This window comes from Sminthopsis crassicaudata, chromosome 6, assembly GCF_048593235.1.
Source record: "Sminthopsis crassicaudata isolate SCR6 chromosome 6, ASM4859323v1, whole genome shotgun sequence".
Taxonomy (NCBI): domain Eukaryota; kingdom Metazoa; phylum Chordata; class Mammalia; order Dasyuromorphia; family Dasyuridae; genus Sminthopsis; species Sminthopsis crassicaudata.
In genome coordinates, this window is record NC_133622.1 from 121,373,032 (window position 1) to 121,391,604 (window position 18,573).

General features: G+C 34.7%; 1 protein-coding gene and 1 long non-coding RNA gene across 4 annotated transcripts in view; one reads left to right on the top strand and one right to left on the bottom strand.

The window, feature by feature from the left end:
• The window catches only part of PPA2 (inorganic pyrophosphatase 2), a 119,222-nt gene that overhangs the window by 75,175 nt on the left and 25,474 nt on the right, over positions 1 to 18,573 (bottom strand). For both annotated transcript variants that reach the window (XM_074275159.1, XM_074275158.1), the window contains exons 3-6: positions 18,165 to 18,209; positions 14,059 to 14,112; positions 12,332 to 12,451; positions 2,372 to 2,458 (exon numbers count right to left, since the gene is read on the bottom strand). In XM_074275159.1, coding sequence (XP_074131260.1) covers positions 2,372 to 2,458; positions 12,332 to 12,451; positions 14,059 to 14,112; positions 18,165 to 18,209 — 306 coding nt within the window. The remainder of the gene's footprint in view (positions 1 to 2,371; positions 2,459 to 12,331; positions 12,452 to 14,058; positions 14,113 to 18,164; positions 18,210 to 18,573) is intronic.
• LOC141546955 (uncharacterized) overlaps positions 1 to 18,573 on the top strand; it is a 28,339-nt gene that overhangs the window by 2,488 nt on the left and 7,278 nt on the right. The window lies entirely within an intron of this gene.

Consider the following 18,573-nt stretch of genomic DNA (forward strand, 5'->3'; position numbering starts at 1 on the left):
ACTTCTGTGTATGTAGCACTGTGAACTGGTCCAATCATTCTGGAAAACAATTTGGAATAATTTAAACAAAGTTATTAAAACTCCATACTTTTTGAACCAGTGATTTCAGCATTGAGCACATATCCCAAAGAAGTTACAAACAGAAATAGTGGTCACATATGCAACAAATAGAAACCTCAGTCACATACACAACCAAATGTTCATAGGAGCATTTTAAGCTCATAGGAGCTAAGAATTTGAAACAAAGTCAATGTCCATCTATGTTGCTACACCATAGGAAACAAAAGATGCTGAATTCAAAGAAGTGCAAGATTTATATGAACTAATAAAAGAGTGAGATGAGACTAAGCAGGACAACAATATATGCAATTATAGAAATATAAGTGTAAAAGAAAAAAAATTAACTGAATTGTATAATTATAAGAAACAAAATTGGAATATCTGAACACCTCCCCTTCCCTCTTTTGGATAAAATCTTTAATGAATGGAACTGGGAACTTAGAATAAGAAATCAATTAAAATAGTGGCCAGGTTCATAGAATGCTCAGCACTGGAATAAACAGAGTATTGCCTGTCTTTCCTAACTCACATCTATTTTTCTTTTGTAGCACCCTCAGCACTTTCCAAACTCCAGGTTTTCTTCTGTGTTATTTTGGTTTATCTCTGCACCATAAAATTTTCTTCCATGACTGGCAATATTCTGGAACACATTCAGTTACCAAAACTTTTTACTCCTCTTCCTTTTGTCTGAATAATAATAGTGACACTTCTATAGTGCTTTAAAGTCTACAAAGCAATTTAATTATCTTAAATGAGTATAAAAACTCTGTGAACCTAGTATTCTTATCCCCATTTGACAGATAAGAAAAAAAGTGAGGCTATAAAAGTGATCTGTCCATGTTAAAGTTATAGCAAATGTCTAAAACAGAATTGCAGCCCACATCTTTCTCTCTCCAACTTAAGCATTTTATAATACTATTATTGTTGTTAGAGACAAACAACATGTCCAACTTTTTATGACCCCATTTGGAGTTTTCTTCACAGAGATACTAGAAGGGTTTGCTTTTTCCTTCTCCAACTCATTTTTCAAAAAAGGAATAAACAGGGTTAAGTGAGTTGCCCAAATTCACACAGCTAGTATTAAGTGTCTGAGACCAGATTTGAATTGGAATCTTATTGACTTCAGGCCTGGCACTTTAGCCACTGTACCATGCAGCTACCCTTTATATCACAAGGTTTCATTTATTGCAAATGTAAATATTGTAATTTTATTAGTAACTACTCAATGTAAAAGGAACTCAAGTGCTAACTATACACTAACTAGTCAATGCACCAGACCATGGAGTGGGGGGAGGGGAAGTGAGGGAGGCTGGCATATAGGAGAGCGGGCCCTAGATGGAGAATAGGGGAAGACTTCGAGAGCGGGCCCTAGATGGAGAATAGGGGAAGACTTCGAAGGGACCTGGCCTATGGATACAAAGAATTTTACTATTGTATTCACAATGAGATTCCCAGCAACTGAATGCATTTATTTTTCCTTTCTTACTTTTATAACTCTCTAGTCTTAAATCTAGTCTTCATAATATGACTGGAACAATATAGACTAGCTAGTTCATTAGAAAATGGAGGTCTTTGGTCTAATTTATCTTTCAAGACCATTAACACTTGTCCCTTTGGGATCAGAGAAAAGCAGCAGTTCAAGGATTCTAGGTGTGTGCACACAAAGTTTAAACATTTAAGTTGCTAATGGGCCCCAAACTCTCTCTCATATAAAACCTCACTGTTATGTAGTGAGTCTTTCAAAGTAGAAAAGCTGTGAATGTTGCAATGTGATAACAACTCTAAGAGCTTGCAAAAGATAAGCTACAACACTTATTCACAGGCTACACTGAAAGAATACTAATGCACTCAGATAATAGATCTCAAAAAGTGATTTGATTTCAGTGAGTTATTTCTTCCTGGTTTCTAAAACAAAATGAAGAAAATAACTTAGTTATTCCATGTGACATCCCATATTATCAATCAGCACAAAGTGTCAGTGCTGGAGTATGGTGGGAATGTTTACTCTATACTTTAGTTCTTGGTCACCATCGGTGATCACACCTGAGTAGACACCTCATTTGGTCATCCTGAAGAGTTGCCTGGGATTGAGAGAGGTCAAATTGACTTACCCAGCATCGCACAGATAACAGATGTCAGAGACAGAAGTGCAAGGCTAACCTCTCAACACTTCCTACTAGTTAAAATGTAATACCATAAACCTATCTAACTGACTTCCAGGTTCTTATCATCACCCTCCTCTCAAACCCTAGTTATTTCCACATAAATCAAAGAGAAAAAATATCAGAAGACTCCTTTACATAGAACAAACCTTTGAGCCTATTTCACAAACATCAATGGGATCATTATCTCCGCAACAGTTGGTGGTAGGGTCTTTGTGATGAGGATCTTCCCAAGTCTACACAGGACAAAAACAGAAATTTAAGTTAATAACCAAATTCCAACTACAATCACCTTCTTCTTTTGCCCTGTAACCATTAAGTTTTACAGGTAACCACAACGTGAATGAAAAGGCTTCATAAAGACTAAAGACCAATACGCCAATACATTCATAACTCCTAATACAATATTTTATAATATTTCCTCCTCCTGACTTCCATTTGTCTATATAATCACATCTGGAAGTAGGTGGTGTTCCTAGAGACACATGTTTCTTCAAGTTTTAGTCAGCATCTAAATTTATATTCTTGTTTTCAGTTCCCACACTATGTGCCCCTGCCCTTCTCTGCCAGCCAGAATTTGGACTTTAATCAGTCTCTATATAGCAGTAAAAGCTAAGTTGGCAGTTTATCTGAGTTGAAAGGGGGTATGGTAAGAGGGAAAATAACTTTATACCTTTTAAATATCCTTCAGTGATATAATCTAAATAAAAGGAAGACTGCATCTCTCACAAAAGGGAAAATAATTGTTTATATGAATGTATAAGTATGTGTGTGTGTAACATATATATATGTATATATATACATATATATACATATATATGTTACACAAAACATATACATGCATATATTTTAGCCATTTTATTTCATTCATAAAAATATTTCCTCTCTGCTAGAGGTTTTTACTTCTCATCATCATCATTAATGACAATAATTACATTGCCTTTTTAATTTAAACTGCCAGAAGACAAGAGCATACACAGATTCAGATCTGGAAGAGGCCTTAGAGATTTTACAGATATGAAGTACTGGTGCCAGAATTTAAAACAAGTCTCCAATTCCAATTCCAGTGTCCTTTTCATTTATCAGGCCTATTTATAATTTTGGATTACCTATATCTGTTCCCTTCTTTGGGGCTGATAACAGATTTATAGAATTTTAGAAGTAGAAGGTACTTTGGAATTGGCATCTACTCAACACCCCTGAGACCTAGAAAAATCAATTTACTTGTCCAGGCCGTACAGCTAGTTATATAGTCCATTATATTTTAATTTTAATTACACATTCATATATATTTTTAGGCATAAATTTCCACCTAGTCAAAAACTGAAGAAGTTCTTTCTTTTTTTTTTTTTTTTACTGAGGCTAAGGTTAAATGACTTGCCTAGGGTCACACAGCTAGGAAGTGTTAAGTGTCTGAGACCAAATTTGAACTTGGATCCTCCTGAATTCAAGGCTGGTGCTCTATCCACTGCGCCACCTAGCTGCCTCAGAAGTTCTTACTTTCTACAGCTACTGTGAAAATGAACCCAATCAATCAAAACAAAAGCAACTATTCCAATGACCTATATTCACCATACCCAACTTTTTATACTCAATTCAATTTATATCATTCAGATATAAATTCAGAATCAGAGTCCTTTATCTAATGTCATAATCTCAAGCAATATTTTTCTTTAAAAGTCTGTTTTCTTTTGTTAATAATATTTCATTTTTCCAAATACATGCAAAGATAGCAGCATTCAATTTTGCAAAACCTTGTGTTCCAAATTTTTCCTCTTTCTCTTCTCCCCACCTCCTTCCCAAGACAGCAAGCAATCCAATATAGGTTAAACATATACAGTTTTTCTAAACATATTTCCATATTCATCATGTTATGTTACACACACACATACACAAAATCAGATCAAAAGGGAAAAAAATACAAGGGAAAAAAATCGAGCAAACAAACAACATCAAAAAGGTGAAAATACTATGCTTTGATCCACATTCAGTCTCCATAGTTCTCTTTCTGGATGCAGAGGGCTCTCTCCATCACAAATCAACTGGAATTTCCCTAAATCACCTCATTGTTGAACAGAACATGTTGACTTGAATTTTTTTTTCAGGAATGTGGTGATTCGAGAAAAAATTTGGAACACACAAGGTTTTGCAAGGGTGAATGTCAAAGACTATCTTTGCATGTATTTTGAAAATAAAAAGTTACTATTATTTTTTAAAAAATAAAGGAGACTTGGGCATCTTCATAGATGACAGAGAAGAAGCTAGTGGATAAAAATAGATTAAAAATGAAGGCGAGATAATGACAAAGGTACAAAGTTTCCTTGAGGAAATAGAAGAAATTTAGATTAAGAGAAAAAGCAGAGGATTTGGTCTTGGCAAGGAGATATCTCATCATCATATTGGAAAAGAAATGGGATTTTGAAGAGAGGTTCTTGGGTGCTGAGTAAGAATACAGATATTTGCAAATTAAGAGTTCAAATCTAATAGTTTCATTGTTGAAAATTGTTGACAAATATGTTGCATTTCATACTTAATTATCCTTTTTCCTAGTTTCATTTATTATCTAGAAACAATTTACTATAGTTGAATCTTATGCTAACTTTCCCCATTAATTGTCCCTCTCACTGCAGTTTTATAGATTACCTTTAACTTTTCAATTTTGTCCTTTGGATTGGCTTAAAAATGAATCTATAGTAATGATATCTAGTATTTATATAGTGCTTTAATATTTGCAAAGTAATTTACAAATATTTTCAAATTTTATCCTCCCAATAACCTTGGGAGGCAGGTACTATTATCACTATCCCCATTTTACAAATGAAGAAACAGAGACAGACAGATTAAATGATTTATCCATAGTCACATGTGTCTCTGAGGTCAGATTTGAATTCTTTTTTTCCTGACTTCAGTTCCAGTATTATATTCACTATGTGATTCTATTTCTATTCTGTGCCACTAAGTAGTGTATTTTGAAGAAGCATTGTTCTTGGTTAACATAGTTCTTCCCTTCTGAGGAGGTTATTTGCTGACTGAGGCAAATTTTTGACTTTTTTATTATGAGAACTGTTTTAAATTGGTTAAATTCTGTTCAGAAATGGTGATTATCAGAGTTGATTTTTACTTTATCTCTTTCCAATTTTTAAGTTGTCAGAATTTGTTTAAATGGGTTAAGAACTATTGTAATTGCATAATTTTATTGTTATCCTTTCTTCTAATTGAGTTTGAACTTTACCTGAATCAGCTGATGCTTTGATTACATAAATATTGATTTTGAAATGACTTCTACTTTGATAACTATTATTTTTCTTTTTGTTAGGATAGCCAATTTCATTTGTTGATAATATTAATCAGTGCTTAATATTTCTAGTATTTTTAGCTCCTTATAAAAGTTCTAATTTTAATAAAAACAAACATTTTGGATTAAAAAAAAAGTCAAGTCCATCACTGTTTATCACATAACCTTGTTAATGTTTACAATGTTCTTTTGGTTCTACTCACTTCACTTAGCATCAGTTTGTCTAAGTCTTTCTAAGCTTTTCTGAAATCAGACTGCACATCATTTCTTACAGAAATAATAACCCATTACATTCATATACCATTACTTATTCAGCCATTCCCCAACCAAAGGATATCCACTCAGTTTTCAGCTTCTTACCACTGCAAAAATAGCTGCTGCAGACATTTTTGCACAAGTGGGTCCCTTTTAAGGTTATGCACAGTTTGATGACACTTTAGGCATAGTTCTATTCAAAATTACTATAAAATGTATAAATTATTTTTGAGTCCACTTATCAAGACATCAGCCCTTAACTTTTTACTTTTATCATTAACTGTCAATGTTGTGCTTTTTCTTTAGTGATATTCGCATAAAAAATATTGGAAGACCAATATGTTCAGTTCTTGAGTACTGAATTCAGTCTTTTTTACTGCTAAGCTGCTAATTCTTTTTTACAAACTGATATACTGGACAGACGCTAAGCTTGGAGTCTGGAGGACATGTGTGGAAATCCCATCTTACATGCTTGCCTAACTATGTGACCCTAAGCAACTCACATTACCTCAACATGCTGCAGTTTCCTCATTTGTCAAATAAGTTTGACTTCACTGGCCTTTGAGTTCCCTGAAGTTCTACATCTATGATTCTGCGATCCACTTTCTCTATTATTAATTTCTGCCCTCTGTCAACAGATTAGAATGGCATTAGGGAAAGAAAAGTGGCCTCACATTCAGAGATGAGTGAACCCTAGTTCACTCATCAACCAGTTGTGTGGTACAGGGCAACTGCCTAAGTTCTCAAATCCTCACTTTTGCTATATCAGATAAGGGTATTATGCCATCTCTAAGATCCTCTTCTACTCTGAGATTCTAAGATGTCTCTCCAAGGCAGAGAAATGAAGACTCAAAAGCTTTGTGAGCACTCCCTCTTGTGGGCAATGAGGGCAGACTTAGGTCCTCAAAATCATACTACCAACTACCAGTGATCAAATAGAAAGCCAGGTCACAAAGCCAACCCATTGAGAAGAAAACTGAAAGATTGTCTTGATAAAACATTTTTCTTCTTGCTAATCCTAAAATACCAGATTTTCCTGCCCTAAAACTAATCTAAATTTCTAAACTAAATTAGTTCCTGAAATTATATTAGCAATTTCATGGGATCATAGTTTAAAAGCAAGAAGGAGTGGCAAAACTCTAACAAATTTAACCTTATTTTACAAAGGAGAAAACTGAGACCCAGGAAGATTATGTAACTTGTCCCATGTCCTCTGATTATGAATGCAGCACCCTGCGAACCATGTTGCCTTTCCCAGTCTAGTATGCCCCATATTGATGACTATTCCTTCTTAGCTAAATGTTTGGTGTCTGCCTTCTCCTCAATCTCAACTTGCTCCTTCTTATGTTCTTTTAATGAAAAATAATTATCACCCTCTGTCCTTTTATGTCTCTATTCAAAATGTTGCTTTCCAATCTATTTCTCCCAATAACCTGAGAGATGCCTTTAGCTCTTCATGTAAAAGACTATATTCATTCAAGAGGAAATATTAGGATTTTCAGTACTAATGAAGCTAAATGTTTATGTGGATTAGAACAATTATTTCCCTCAGACAAAAGATATGTAAAAAGATATGTAAAACTATCCTTAGTATCATCTCATCATTTTGCTGGGGATGGCAGGGTGCCTCAACTTAGAGATGTTCTATAAGCACTCACGTAAAGAAATGCAATTGAAAGATAATTAGTCATATGTGACTAATTTTAGTACCACAGGGAAAACCAAGGATGATTTTTGGCTAAAGCTAGAGCTGCAACTTTGGGGAGGTACTATTGCTACAGCAGGAAAAACTATTACTTCTAAAGCTCTAAAGAGCTGTGGGTTTGGGAAAATGACAGCACACTGTCGAATCATAAGTTAAGTGGAGAGACAGTCACTTAAGCAGCATTTCACGGCTTGAGCATTCTGCTAAGCACGGTTGGCTTGGTAACTGCTCTGTACAAATTTTCTTCCATTATGAGCCAAATCATAGGAGAAAAGCAAAACCCCGCACCAAGTATAACATAAGCAAGACAGCTAAAAACAAAATGTTACCTGAGTAATAACTGCAACAAGCAAAGAGAAAAGGCTCTCTGACTTATTCTCTGACTTATGTCTTTAATTAATATCAATGACATTCATGAAATGTTTTAAAATTCACAAAGTGCTTTCTTTGAGTTATTTCATTTAAGTCTTGTTTATCATTAAGGTCTGCTGTTTTAGGAGCAAGCAACAGTGCCCTACAGAACATGTTCTGGGGAATAGGAAAAATGTATGCTAATAGCATTTCCATATTCTAGAAGGTCACTTATGCTGAATGTTTTATTTGGTAAATACTTGTATGAAATTCTACCTAGAGCAGACATTTTTCCTGCAAATTAGAAATAAGAGGGATAGGTTATTTAGAACTGAAAAAAGATTCAAAATACCCTTTAGGAACCAAGTTTCCTTGTAATCAGTGATTAAAAGTAGGATTACTGAATGTAACAAAGGAAATCTTTCTCAAAATATCCTAAGCAAAAAAAAAAAAAAAAAAAGAGTCTTTTAAATTTCCTCACTATTAAGATTACCTCAAAGCACATGAAAGTGTCTAAAAGGTTCCCACCATATTGTTGTTTCATGCTGTTAATGTTTCACTATTCATATTAATAAGAATACTAGGACTAGCTTATCATGGTGTTCTTCTCAATGTACCGATAGCTGGGTTTAAATAATTTACAGTTAGGTAACACTCTATGGTTACATAGAACTTTGTATACATTCATTCATTTGCTCTCATCTCACAAGGAAAAAGGGAGTACAGATATTTTTTATGTTATTTTACAAATGTGGCAGTGTAGGACAGCGAGCAGAGAGCCAATCCTGAAGCCAGAAACATCTAGTGAGTTCAGGTCCTGCTTCTGATATATAGACAATTTATATGACCCTATTGCAAGCCCCTTCATATGTCAATGCTATAAGCAACTTTTCAAAACTGTAAAACTAGACGACTTGGTAGATAGAGAGCTGGACCTGGAGACCTGAATTCAAATCTGCCCTCACATACTTAGTAGCTCTGTGACTTTGATCAAGTGCCTTAATCCAATGGAGAAGGGAATGGCAAACTGCTCCAGTGTCTTTGCTAAAAAAAAAAAAAAAAAAAAAAAAAAAAAAAAAGCCCTATGAACAGCATTGGCTTTAAAATCCACAGAGTAATGAAAAGTTGGACACAACAAAGACTCTGATCTGCATTTGAAGAGGGAATATCTTCATCCTACACCATTAAAATCACAGGTTCAGTCCATAACCTTACCTTTAATAAATTACAAATATAAGTTTCAAAGAAGTTAGAATTAACTCAAGGAGGGGCAGCTAGGTGGCGCAGTGGATAGAGCACCAGCCTTGAATTCAGGAGGACCTGAGTTCAAATCTGGTCTCAGATACTTAACACTTCCTAGCTGTGTGACCCTGGGCAAGTCACTTAACCCCAGCCTTTAAAAAAAAAAAAAGTTAACTCAAGGACACACAGTGGTATAATGGAACCTAATTATGTCAATAATTTTGTAAACTATAATTTTGATGAATCTCCTCATTTCAAGTCTCTCCCCCCACTTCACTTCATTCTTTACTCTGTAACCAAAGAGATGTGTTCATGTCACCTTCCTCTCCCCATTCAATAAATTTTAGTGGTTCTCTATGCCCCCTAAGATCAAATATAAAATCCTGTATTTAGCTTTTAAAACCCTTCATAATCTGACCTCTTCCTACCTTTCTTCTTGCATCTTCTTACCCTCTACAGATTCTATGATTCAATGACACTGGCCTCCTTGCTGTTCCTCTCATACAACAATGCATCTCTCAACTCCATGCATTTTTAGTGGATGTCCCCAATCTTTGGATTGTCCTCCTTCCATACCTCCACCTCATGCTTTTCCTTGCTTCCTTCAATTCTCAAGTAAAATCCTACCTTCTACAAAAACCCTTTCTCAATCCAGCCATAATGGTCCTTCTGTCACCCAAGAACATCCTGTATCCTTCTGCCTCCACTCAGTCTATTCCCTAGGCCTCTAATGCTTTCTCTGCCTCTTTGCCTCTTAAATTGGTACTTATCATTTAAAACCCAACCAAAATATCATCATTTCCTCCACAAGGCTCCCAGATATCCCTTCTCCTTAAGCCTCAAAAGCTCTTTATTGGGCCACTCTTTGATACACAATATCGGATAAATGCTTTTTAGCTCTCTGTGTATACCCCCCCTCAAAGGTAAGCCTGAGGAACACAGAAACCTATTCTTATCTCTACTATGCCTGACAGAGTGCTTTGCATCCAGCAAGAACTTAATGTTTGTATTTGCATATATGAGCAGTATTGTATGGAGAACTTAGAGAGAAAGAACCTGAGTTCAAGTCTTGGCTCTGTAACTACATTATGTGAAACCCTGAACAAATAATTTAATCTCTCTGAGTTTCAGTTTGCTCACCTATAAAATGGGACTAATAATATTCAAACTACCAATCTCACAAGGATATTCTTAAGAAATTGTTTTGCAAGCTCTATAAATCTAAGCTATTAGTCTTCATGTGTGGAGTGTAACTCAGGGATTCCCTGCACTGATTTTAGATAAGGATAAAAGAGAAGCTGCCATAATCACTTCCACTTATTCTTGAAAACTGTGCTCCTTCACTATAAACATCTCTGCAAAATTATTTGCTATATGAAATAAAAATATTATCACAAAAGTTAACTCATTGGCTTTGAACTCAGAGTAGTCAGTGGAAAAAGAATTAATATTCTACCTCTCAACATTTTCTACTTGTGATTCAAACAAGTCACTTAACCTCACTGAATCTCAATTTTCTCAATTGCAAAATGAGCAAGTTGAATAAGATGATCTCTAAGGTCTTTTCAGCCCTAAATCCTAGGATTTTACAGTACTTTTAGTGCACACAGCAAAAGTTCCCACTCAAAGCAACTCTTTTACATTCGATGTTTAAATGCTAATACAAAAGTAACCCAGGAAAAAGCTGTATCTCAGGTTATTAAGACAGAAGAATCCACATTTCCAGGAGGAAAAAAAAATGCATCACCTAATAACGTTAAAAGGAACAGACCCTAGGATTATTAGGTCATGTAAAAGGAACTCCAAAATGAGGGAAAATATTTTACTCATCCAAGTCCAGCAACTTTGGAAAGATGTGGAGCCCTGAGAAGTTAAGGGACTGCTCAGTAGCATTCAACCAGGATGTGTAAAAAAAATGGAATTAGAACTCAAAGTCTTCCTGGCCCCAATATCACCTCTCTCTCCACTACAGCTATGTCTCAATTAAATTAATATGTCAGATAAAAGTGCTTTAAATGCAAATAATTTCACAGGAGAATATCTAATTGACAGGATTTAAAGAATAAATTGCCCAAGTACCTTTATCAGCCTTCTTCCTTCACACAATCTACTCCAACACAGTGTTCTGGCTTATCTTATGTGATTGAGGCTGCCCTCTTCAGCCTTTCACAGCCCCCTTCACTACTCACAGGTCAAACAGGCTGTATTTTCAGGCTGCAGGGCTCCCAGAAAAACTTGCTATTTCCATGACTTCAATAGGAATTGCAATTCCTTTCACCACATCATATTAACCCACAATGTATCCATGTGGGTGGTCTGACAGCATCAAAGACAGCCTAGCCCTTCAGAAAATTGTTTTCTCTTTTCTTTTCTTGTCAATGTTTATTCTACATGGGCAGTTGGTCTTAAGGGCTGGTTAAGCAATACCCTATTCTCAGCTATCTGCTAAATTTTATAAAGAACTTAAAAAAAAAAATCTCAATGACAACAAACAAAAACTCCCAATACCAGACAGATGGAATCTCAATTGCCTATGTAAATATAGAGGCAGATATTTCTAGGTCCAGTAGGTCTCAAATCAGTACATTTTCATTTTTATTCATTTTGGTGCTCTGGGAGGAATCACCTCCTCATTGGGAGGGAACAGAATGAAGGCAAGCAAAGAGGTATAGAAGACAAGAAAAGAAGCAGGGAGAGAGGGGAAAAGATAAATGCTGCTTTCCCATTTCTTATAATGCTACCTCAGAGTTCATTTCCCTCCTTTTCACTGTTTTCCCCTTAAAGATTATAAACACAGAATACTGAACAATCAAAGTGAATAAGCTTACTAAAGCTAATTCATAATGAGGTGAGGAAAAGAAAAAAAATCAGTTGAGAAGAAAACATATAACTCTCTGTTAAAGATGTTTTTAAAAAATGCTTTTACATAATACTGCATGTTTCACATTCAAAGGGGAGACCATAACTACAATTGACAAACACTTTTGACTAACATGTCCAAAGGGGGGAAAAAAATGTATAAAATACCAAGGTGGAGGTTTCCCAAATGCTTAAGACTCCATGAAATTGTTTGTAGAAGTACATATGATTTAGAACAAAATGTATCGATATAATAAAACCTTGCATTAAAAAAATCAAATTTACAAATCTCTCAAACAGACATATCCTTACAGCTGATTTAAAATTCATGCAGTGCACAGGATTTATAAGGCAATTTACTCAGAAGACAGAAAAGTTTTGCCATTATAATAAAAATGTTACCTGAGGGAGGGCGCCATAATTCCATATGTAACCCTTGTGAGGAAAGATATTTGCCACATAACGTAGCTTGCCTTTCTTTATATCTTGTTTAATGGGATTCAATGGCTCCTTGGTGGCAATCTAGAGAGATCATAAGGAAAAAAAAAAAAGGAAAAAAAGTCAAATGAATAACAATTAATCCTCCATCCAACTGACTGAGAAGTTCTCTAAAAGTCTGATATTTTCAGACTACCAAAATTCATATACTCTATTCATGTCACAAGTTAAAAAAGAAAAATAAAATAATCAAGCCTGTTCATACTACTAACTTACAAGTTTTTTTTTTTTTTAATAGGCATGAGGGAAAATGCTTAAGAAATGTTGAGATTTGATGGGGAGGCTAAATGGCACAGTGGATAGAGCACCAACCCGGAAGTTAGGAGGACCTGAGTTCAAATGTGGTCTCAGACATTTAACACTTCCTAGCTGTATACCCCTGGGCAAGTCATTTAATTAAGCCCAATTGCCTCAGGGGAAAAAAAAGAAGAAATGTTGAGATTTTACAAGCCTATCAATTTAAAAAATCTAACAAGTAGAAAGGAATATTGAGATAGTAAACAGATTAAGATTAATCAATATATCCGTAATTTAAAAGCTAAAATTAACACTATCACTAAAATGGTAGTAAAAATACTTTGGATAACTCAACAAAAACAGTTGCCATAAATTAAATCCTACTTTGCTCTGCTGAATACTTCATGAAGGAAAAGGAAGCTCTGGAGGGCCTGAATATCTTATATTCACTTCTTGTGAAGAAGATTCAAATCACTAATCAGCAGAAGAGCAGATGTTCTTAGATAGTCATCATAAATCAAGCATTACCCTGGAAAACTCTATTATTCCCACATGAGCAAAATCTAAAGGGAGAATTAAGTCCTTGGAAATTAAAACTGGCATCGCTCCCAAATAAAAAGGTTTCAGGACTGTTACTGAACTAAATATAACTCATTGGCTATTTAGGCCACCCTTGAAAATAGTATTTGTCATCTCCCAAGAAAGTGAGGAGAATGGGAGAGGAGAAGGGTCAGTTCAATTTTCAGATATATAGATCATTTACTTAACAGAAATAAGTTAATAGATTTGCACTGGAAAAAAAAAAAACAGATAAGGAGAAGTGTAACAACACCTAGATGGCATCTTAAATTATATATATATATATATATATTTTTTTTTTTTTTTTTTTTTTTTTTAATGTATCATGAGTCCAGTCTTAGAATTTGGAGAGCCTGGCTTGAGTTTCTGCCCCTGAAAAATATTAGTTGTGTTGCTTTGGGCATTTTCAGTTCCTTCAATAGAACTCATATAGAATATTCAAAAAAATATAAATTTCAAAAAGTTATAGATCTACATTGATAAAGGAAGTGTCCACATTAGAAGCTGCCTATCCTGAACACATCATAAGTCATAGGTTTACACATGTAGTGCTAAAAGAGACCTCAGAAGCCATCTAGTCTAACTCCCTTATTTTACAAATGAGGAAACTGAAGCCCAAGGAGGTTGTGATGTTGTTTTTTAACCAAATGGAAAATACATTTAACAAGAATTCTTAAATTAAAAATCTTTCCTCATTTTAAACCAACTATATTGAATTTTATGGGAAGCTGCTAAACTAAAAGACCATGTTTTAGATGCAGAAAAAATGAAGCTATAATTCCTTTGATGTTAGTATGATATATTCAATCACATACCTCCATTTTGGCATTTGTCCAACGAGGTACTTCTACAACCATATTAAACACTGCCTGTGAAAATAACAATAACAAAAGAATTTAAAGCCTAAATATTTATAACATATCAAATTATGTATTTCAAAATATGCTTCAATTTTTTTCTTATGAACATCAACTGACCTCCGCTAAGAAAAATTCTTACTCAAGTTCAATGAGCTTCTTATTCCAAAATCTTCAATTTCCTAAAAACTGAGAGAAAATAATGTCTAAAATAATACAACCACATTCTTCAATTTTCCATGACATGAAAACAATGGAAGTTCAAGTTAAAGGATCTGGATTCAAATCACAGGTCTCCCATTGTAATCATGTGATCCTAAAAAAATTACTCAAGTTTTCTGGTTCTCATTCTTCATCTGTCAAATGAGGAGATTGGGATAAATGGCCTTAAAGGCCTGTTCTGGCTCTAAATCTATATCTTATGATGAGAAACCTGGAAGATCTAAGCTGGAAGGGTCCTAAGACATTATTTTTCCTAAGCCTCTCACTGAATAAGCTAAATGAGGTAGAAAGAAGTAAAATTACATTTTTTTTAGTTTGTTGTCATGTTGTTGTTTTTTAAAGTTCTATATGAAATTCTAAGATGTTATTTAGTAGATATCTGCAAATGGAGGCATTGCCTTATCTAGTCCGTAAGGCCAACTGCCCATGTGGGATCTCACCACTCCCAATCTCCCTTACTACAGAAAAGAGACATCCGGAAATGAATTACTGGTTATAGTAGGATGGCATGAGAGCTTGAATTCCATCTTCACTTTTAGGTAATAACTGACCATTTCATAAGATTACCCTTAAAGATCAAAAGAGAAAAACTTGGGGAAATCACTTGAAAAGTGTAAAATGTTATACCAATAGCCAATCTCATCACTGCTAAATAATGGCTTAGATAGAGTTTTGTTAAGCCACATCTAAAGTTTCTCAGCAGTTGAAACAAAGAAAGTTCTTTACTCATAATTAAATAGAACTACAAAGAATCATAAAAGCACAGAATGGTGTTTTTATGAAACTGCCTCTAACTGTGGCTTAGGGATTCATATGGCACAACTGCACCTGCTAATAAGAAGGTGAAAGCTAAATCTGAACCTGAATTTCTCTACTTGCTCTAATTCTCAACAATTATTGTCCTAGAGCATATCTCATCAGCCATCTCAAGCAACTGCAGACATAGCCCCACCATTATGTTTCATTTTCTATGTTCTTTCGTCAGGCACCTCTGCACCTGTTTAAATATGTCTGAAGTCATCGTTATAAAGGAAAATCTAAGTAAATGGCAGATGTTCACATAATTTATTCATCTCAGAAAGCCTGGTTACTGGAGAACAAATGCCTTAGATGAATGCATAGAGGGTAACAGAGAAGTCCATACTAGTGACAAAAAATGAAGTTTTATAAAATGCTAACTGCCATAACCATTCACAGAGCTCAGAATGAGGCCAAAAGGATGATGGATGAGAGCTGATTTTTAAGCTTGCCAAGCTCAATCTCCCCCAAAATCTCTCTCATTCTGGTTCTGATTGTTAAGGACTTATTCCCAGTCTCCTCTTCTCTAGCGAAAGGCACAAGCATACAATTTTTTATAAAAAGGAGTTTTTCTGATGTTTTTCCTAAAAATAAGTTCATTTGTAAGTTAGTTGCTCTGAACTGAATGCATTTCTCCACTGATTAATTGATTAATCAATTAATCAATCGATACTTATTAAGAACCTCCCATATGCTAGGCTATGCTAGATGGAGACACAAAAATCAAAATAATATGGTCCCTGCTATCTATACTATAAGATGCAATCTTTTAAATAATTGATTAGGTTTTTCAGACTAGCCCACAAAATCCTATTTACCACATAAACGAATCTACTTCTAAAATAGTACTGACAGTCAGTAGCTTAGGGCACTCTCCCCAAATCCCAAAACCCTTTGATCTCTTTTAAACTGAGCTTCTCTGAATCCTAAACCTAGGATTTGCAGAGGAAGAAAGAAGGGGAAGAAAGTAAAGACTGTGTAGAAGCAGCTATAGCAGTCAGAACAGGGTTCTGAACACATACGGCAATAGCCATTCCCCTTGCACATTTAGATGAGGATAGATTAGCTGGGGCTCCATTTAGTTGGACAATATTTATGCATTAGAAAGGGAAATCTTACTTTACTCAATTTACCTACAAAACAGTTCTTTCTTATCTGACATATTATTATTTAATAAAAAATAGTAGCTTTAGAATTAGGGGAGCTCTTTTCTTCCACTTCCAGATGGGGTAAAGATCCAAGGTCACCCACAGTATATACTGAGCAGTACAAAGGGGAAGGTTTCCTTCCCCTAATCTTTTCTTTTACCTTATGGCCCCCAGAAATCAATCAATATATCAGAAAGCATTTATTAAAACATTTACTATGTGCCTTGCACTAGCGTAAGTACAAAAAACATCCCCTGCTCTAAAGGAAATCACATTTTTATATATTGAACATTATTTAGATAGATACAGACACATGTATATACCCACACATACATATACACACATAAAAACATATGTATGAAATATAAGAAAATATTTGTATGTGCACACTCACATTTATATACTAATGTAGGTACACACATATACATACATGTATATAGTCAAACAAATATGCATCAATATTTTATCACTCTGGCTATTAATAAAAATCATTACCAACATCTATATAATTCTTTAAGATTTGTAAAGTTCTTTTATATACATTATCTTAATTGTTAACTAACATGTATATAAATGTGTTTGCACATACATACATTTTCTTATATTTTATACATATCTATTGATTGATTAATGTTCAGCTTATTTTTTTCGTTTGTTAGAGGTAATGTGATGTAGTAGAAGGGGCATTCACTAAATTTGACCTTTGGAAGAGAGACCTGACTTTGACCCATGGTTAGCTGAATGATCCCTGAGCAAGTCACTTAATTTCCCAGGGACCCTGCCTCAACTTTTCTAAGATTAGGATGATATAAGGTGAACTTTTTACCTAACTATAAGATATTACTTCTATTTTACAGTAAAGAAAATTGAGGTTTAAATATGCAAAGTGACTTCCCCAGGGACACAAAGCTAGTAAGTATGTGAAGCCACATTTGAACTCAAGTCTTCCTGACTCAAAGTACAGTGTGTTATTCACTACTAACCAGGCTACCTCTATCAGGTTCTTAAAATAAAATTGATGAGGTTCCAGGTAATCAGGTGGGGTTGGCAGAGAAAGCCTGAAGTACTGATAAAATTGCTCTTCAGGCAAGCAGATGGGGATCAGCTCAAACAACCTTACAGTTCTACCCCCTTGGGAGGTCTTAAATAATCCCACCTAACTGTATCCAATAGAAAACCAAATTATGTCAAACTCCTGAGGTTAAACCTGTTTATGGGCTACCATCTTTGCTCAATCATATTTAGGATTGAGCCTACCCATTCTGCCTCATGTTGTCTTTCTCCTCTTTATCACTAACTCTTTTAAGGTACTAAACTCCTCTATGAATTTAGCCTTTCAGTCAATGGTGTACTTCTACCTCATGGTGTATTCCCTTTCTCCTGGTTAATTATGATTTCCATTAAAGAACTTGTCTTTTCCATTGTTAATTTTTAAAACCCCTTTCCTTGCTAATTATACACTTTCTTAAATGTATTTCATATTTACCACTCCTGGTGTCTATTTTATCTCTTCATTTTATCTGTAACTTCTTCCCCTAACTAAGTGTACCTTTTGGCAAAGAATTCTTCACATGTAAATTGCTGCCAAACCCCAACATTTGGTGCTAATTGCTCACTTCAATTTGGCTCAACATTTGGTGTCACCCCAATCTCATCAAAATGGTTAACTCAAAAGTCTAAAATACATGTCTTTACTCCTTGACCAGAATAAATCAACCTTTTTCTCAGATTATTCATCTACAAAACGGAATGACAACATTCACTCTTCATGCCTCAAAAAATCAGAAGATACAAGCAAAAAAACATTTTAGAGCACTATACAAATATTTGGCATAATTGTTATGATGATCTTTAACAATAAAAATATTTGCAAAAAACAAAATTCTCTAGACATACCTCATGATCATTGGTCCGAGCTTTCTTTGTAGGAATGCCATTTTCCTATGTATGAGGGAGAAAAAAAAGACACTTATGTTTGCACATATCTTTACAAAAGATCATCAGTTGCTTTTAGAGTATTTTCAAATGGATGTCCAAAAGTATATGAAACTCAATATATCTAAAACAATTTGTTATCTTATCTCCCAACTCCACTTCTCTCCCTGACTTCTTTCTGTTTCTTTTTTGAGTCACCCAGATTTGTAACCTCCAAGTCATTCTCAATTCCACACTTTCCTTCAACTCATAATCTTCCTCCTCACCCCACCATGTTACCAGTAGTCAACTCGTGTAGATTCTACCTTCACAAAATCTCTTATATCTGTTCTCTCACTAGATCTCTCTTTATACTTTATCTCTAAAGACT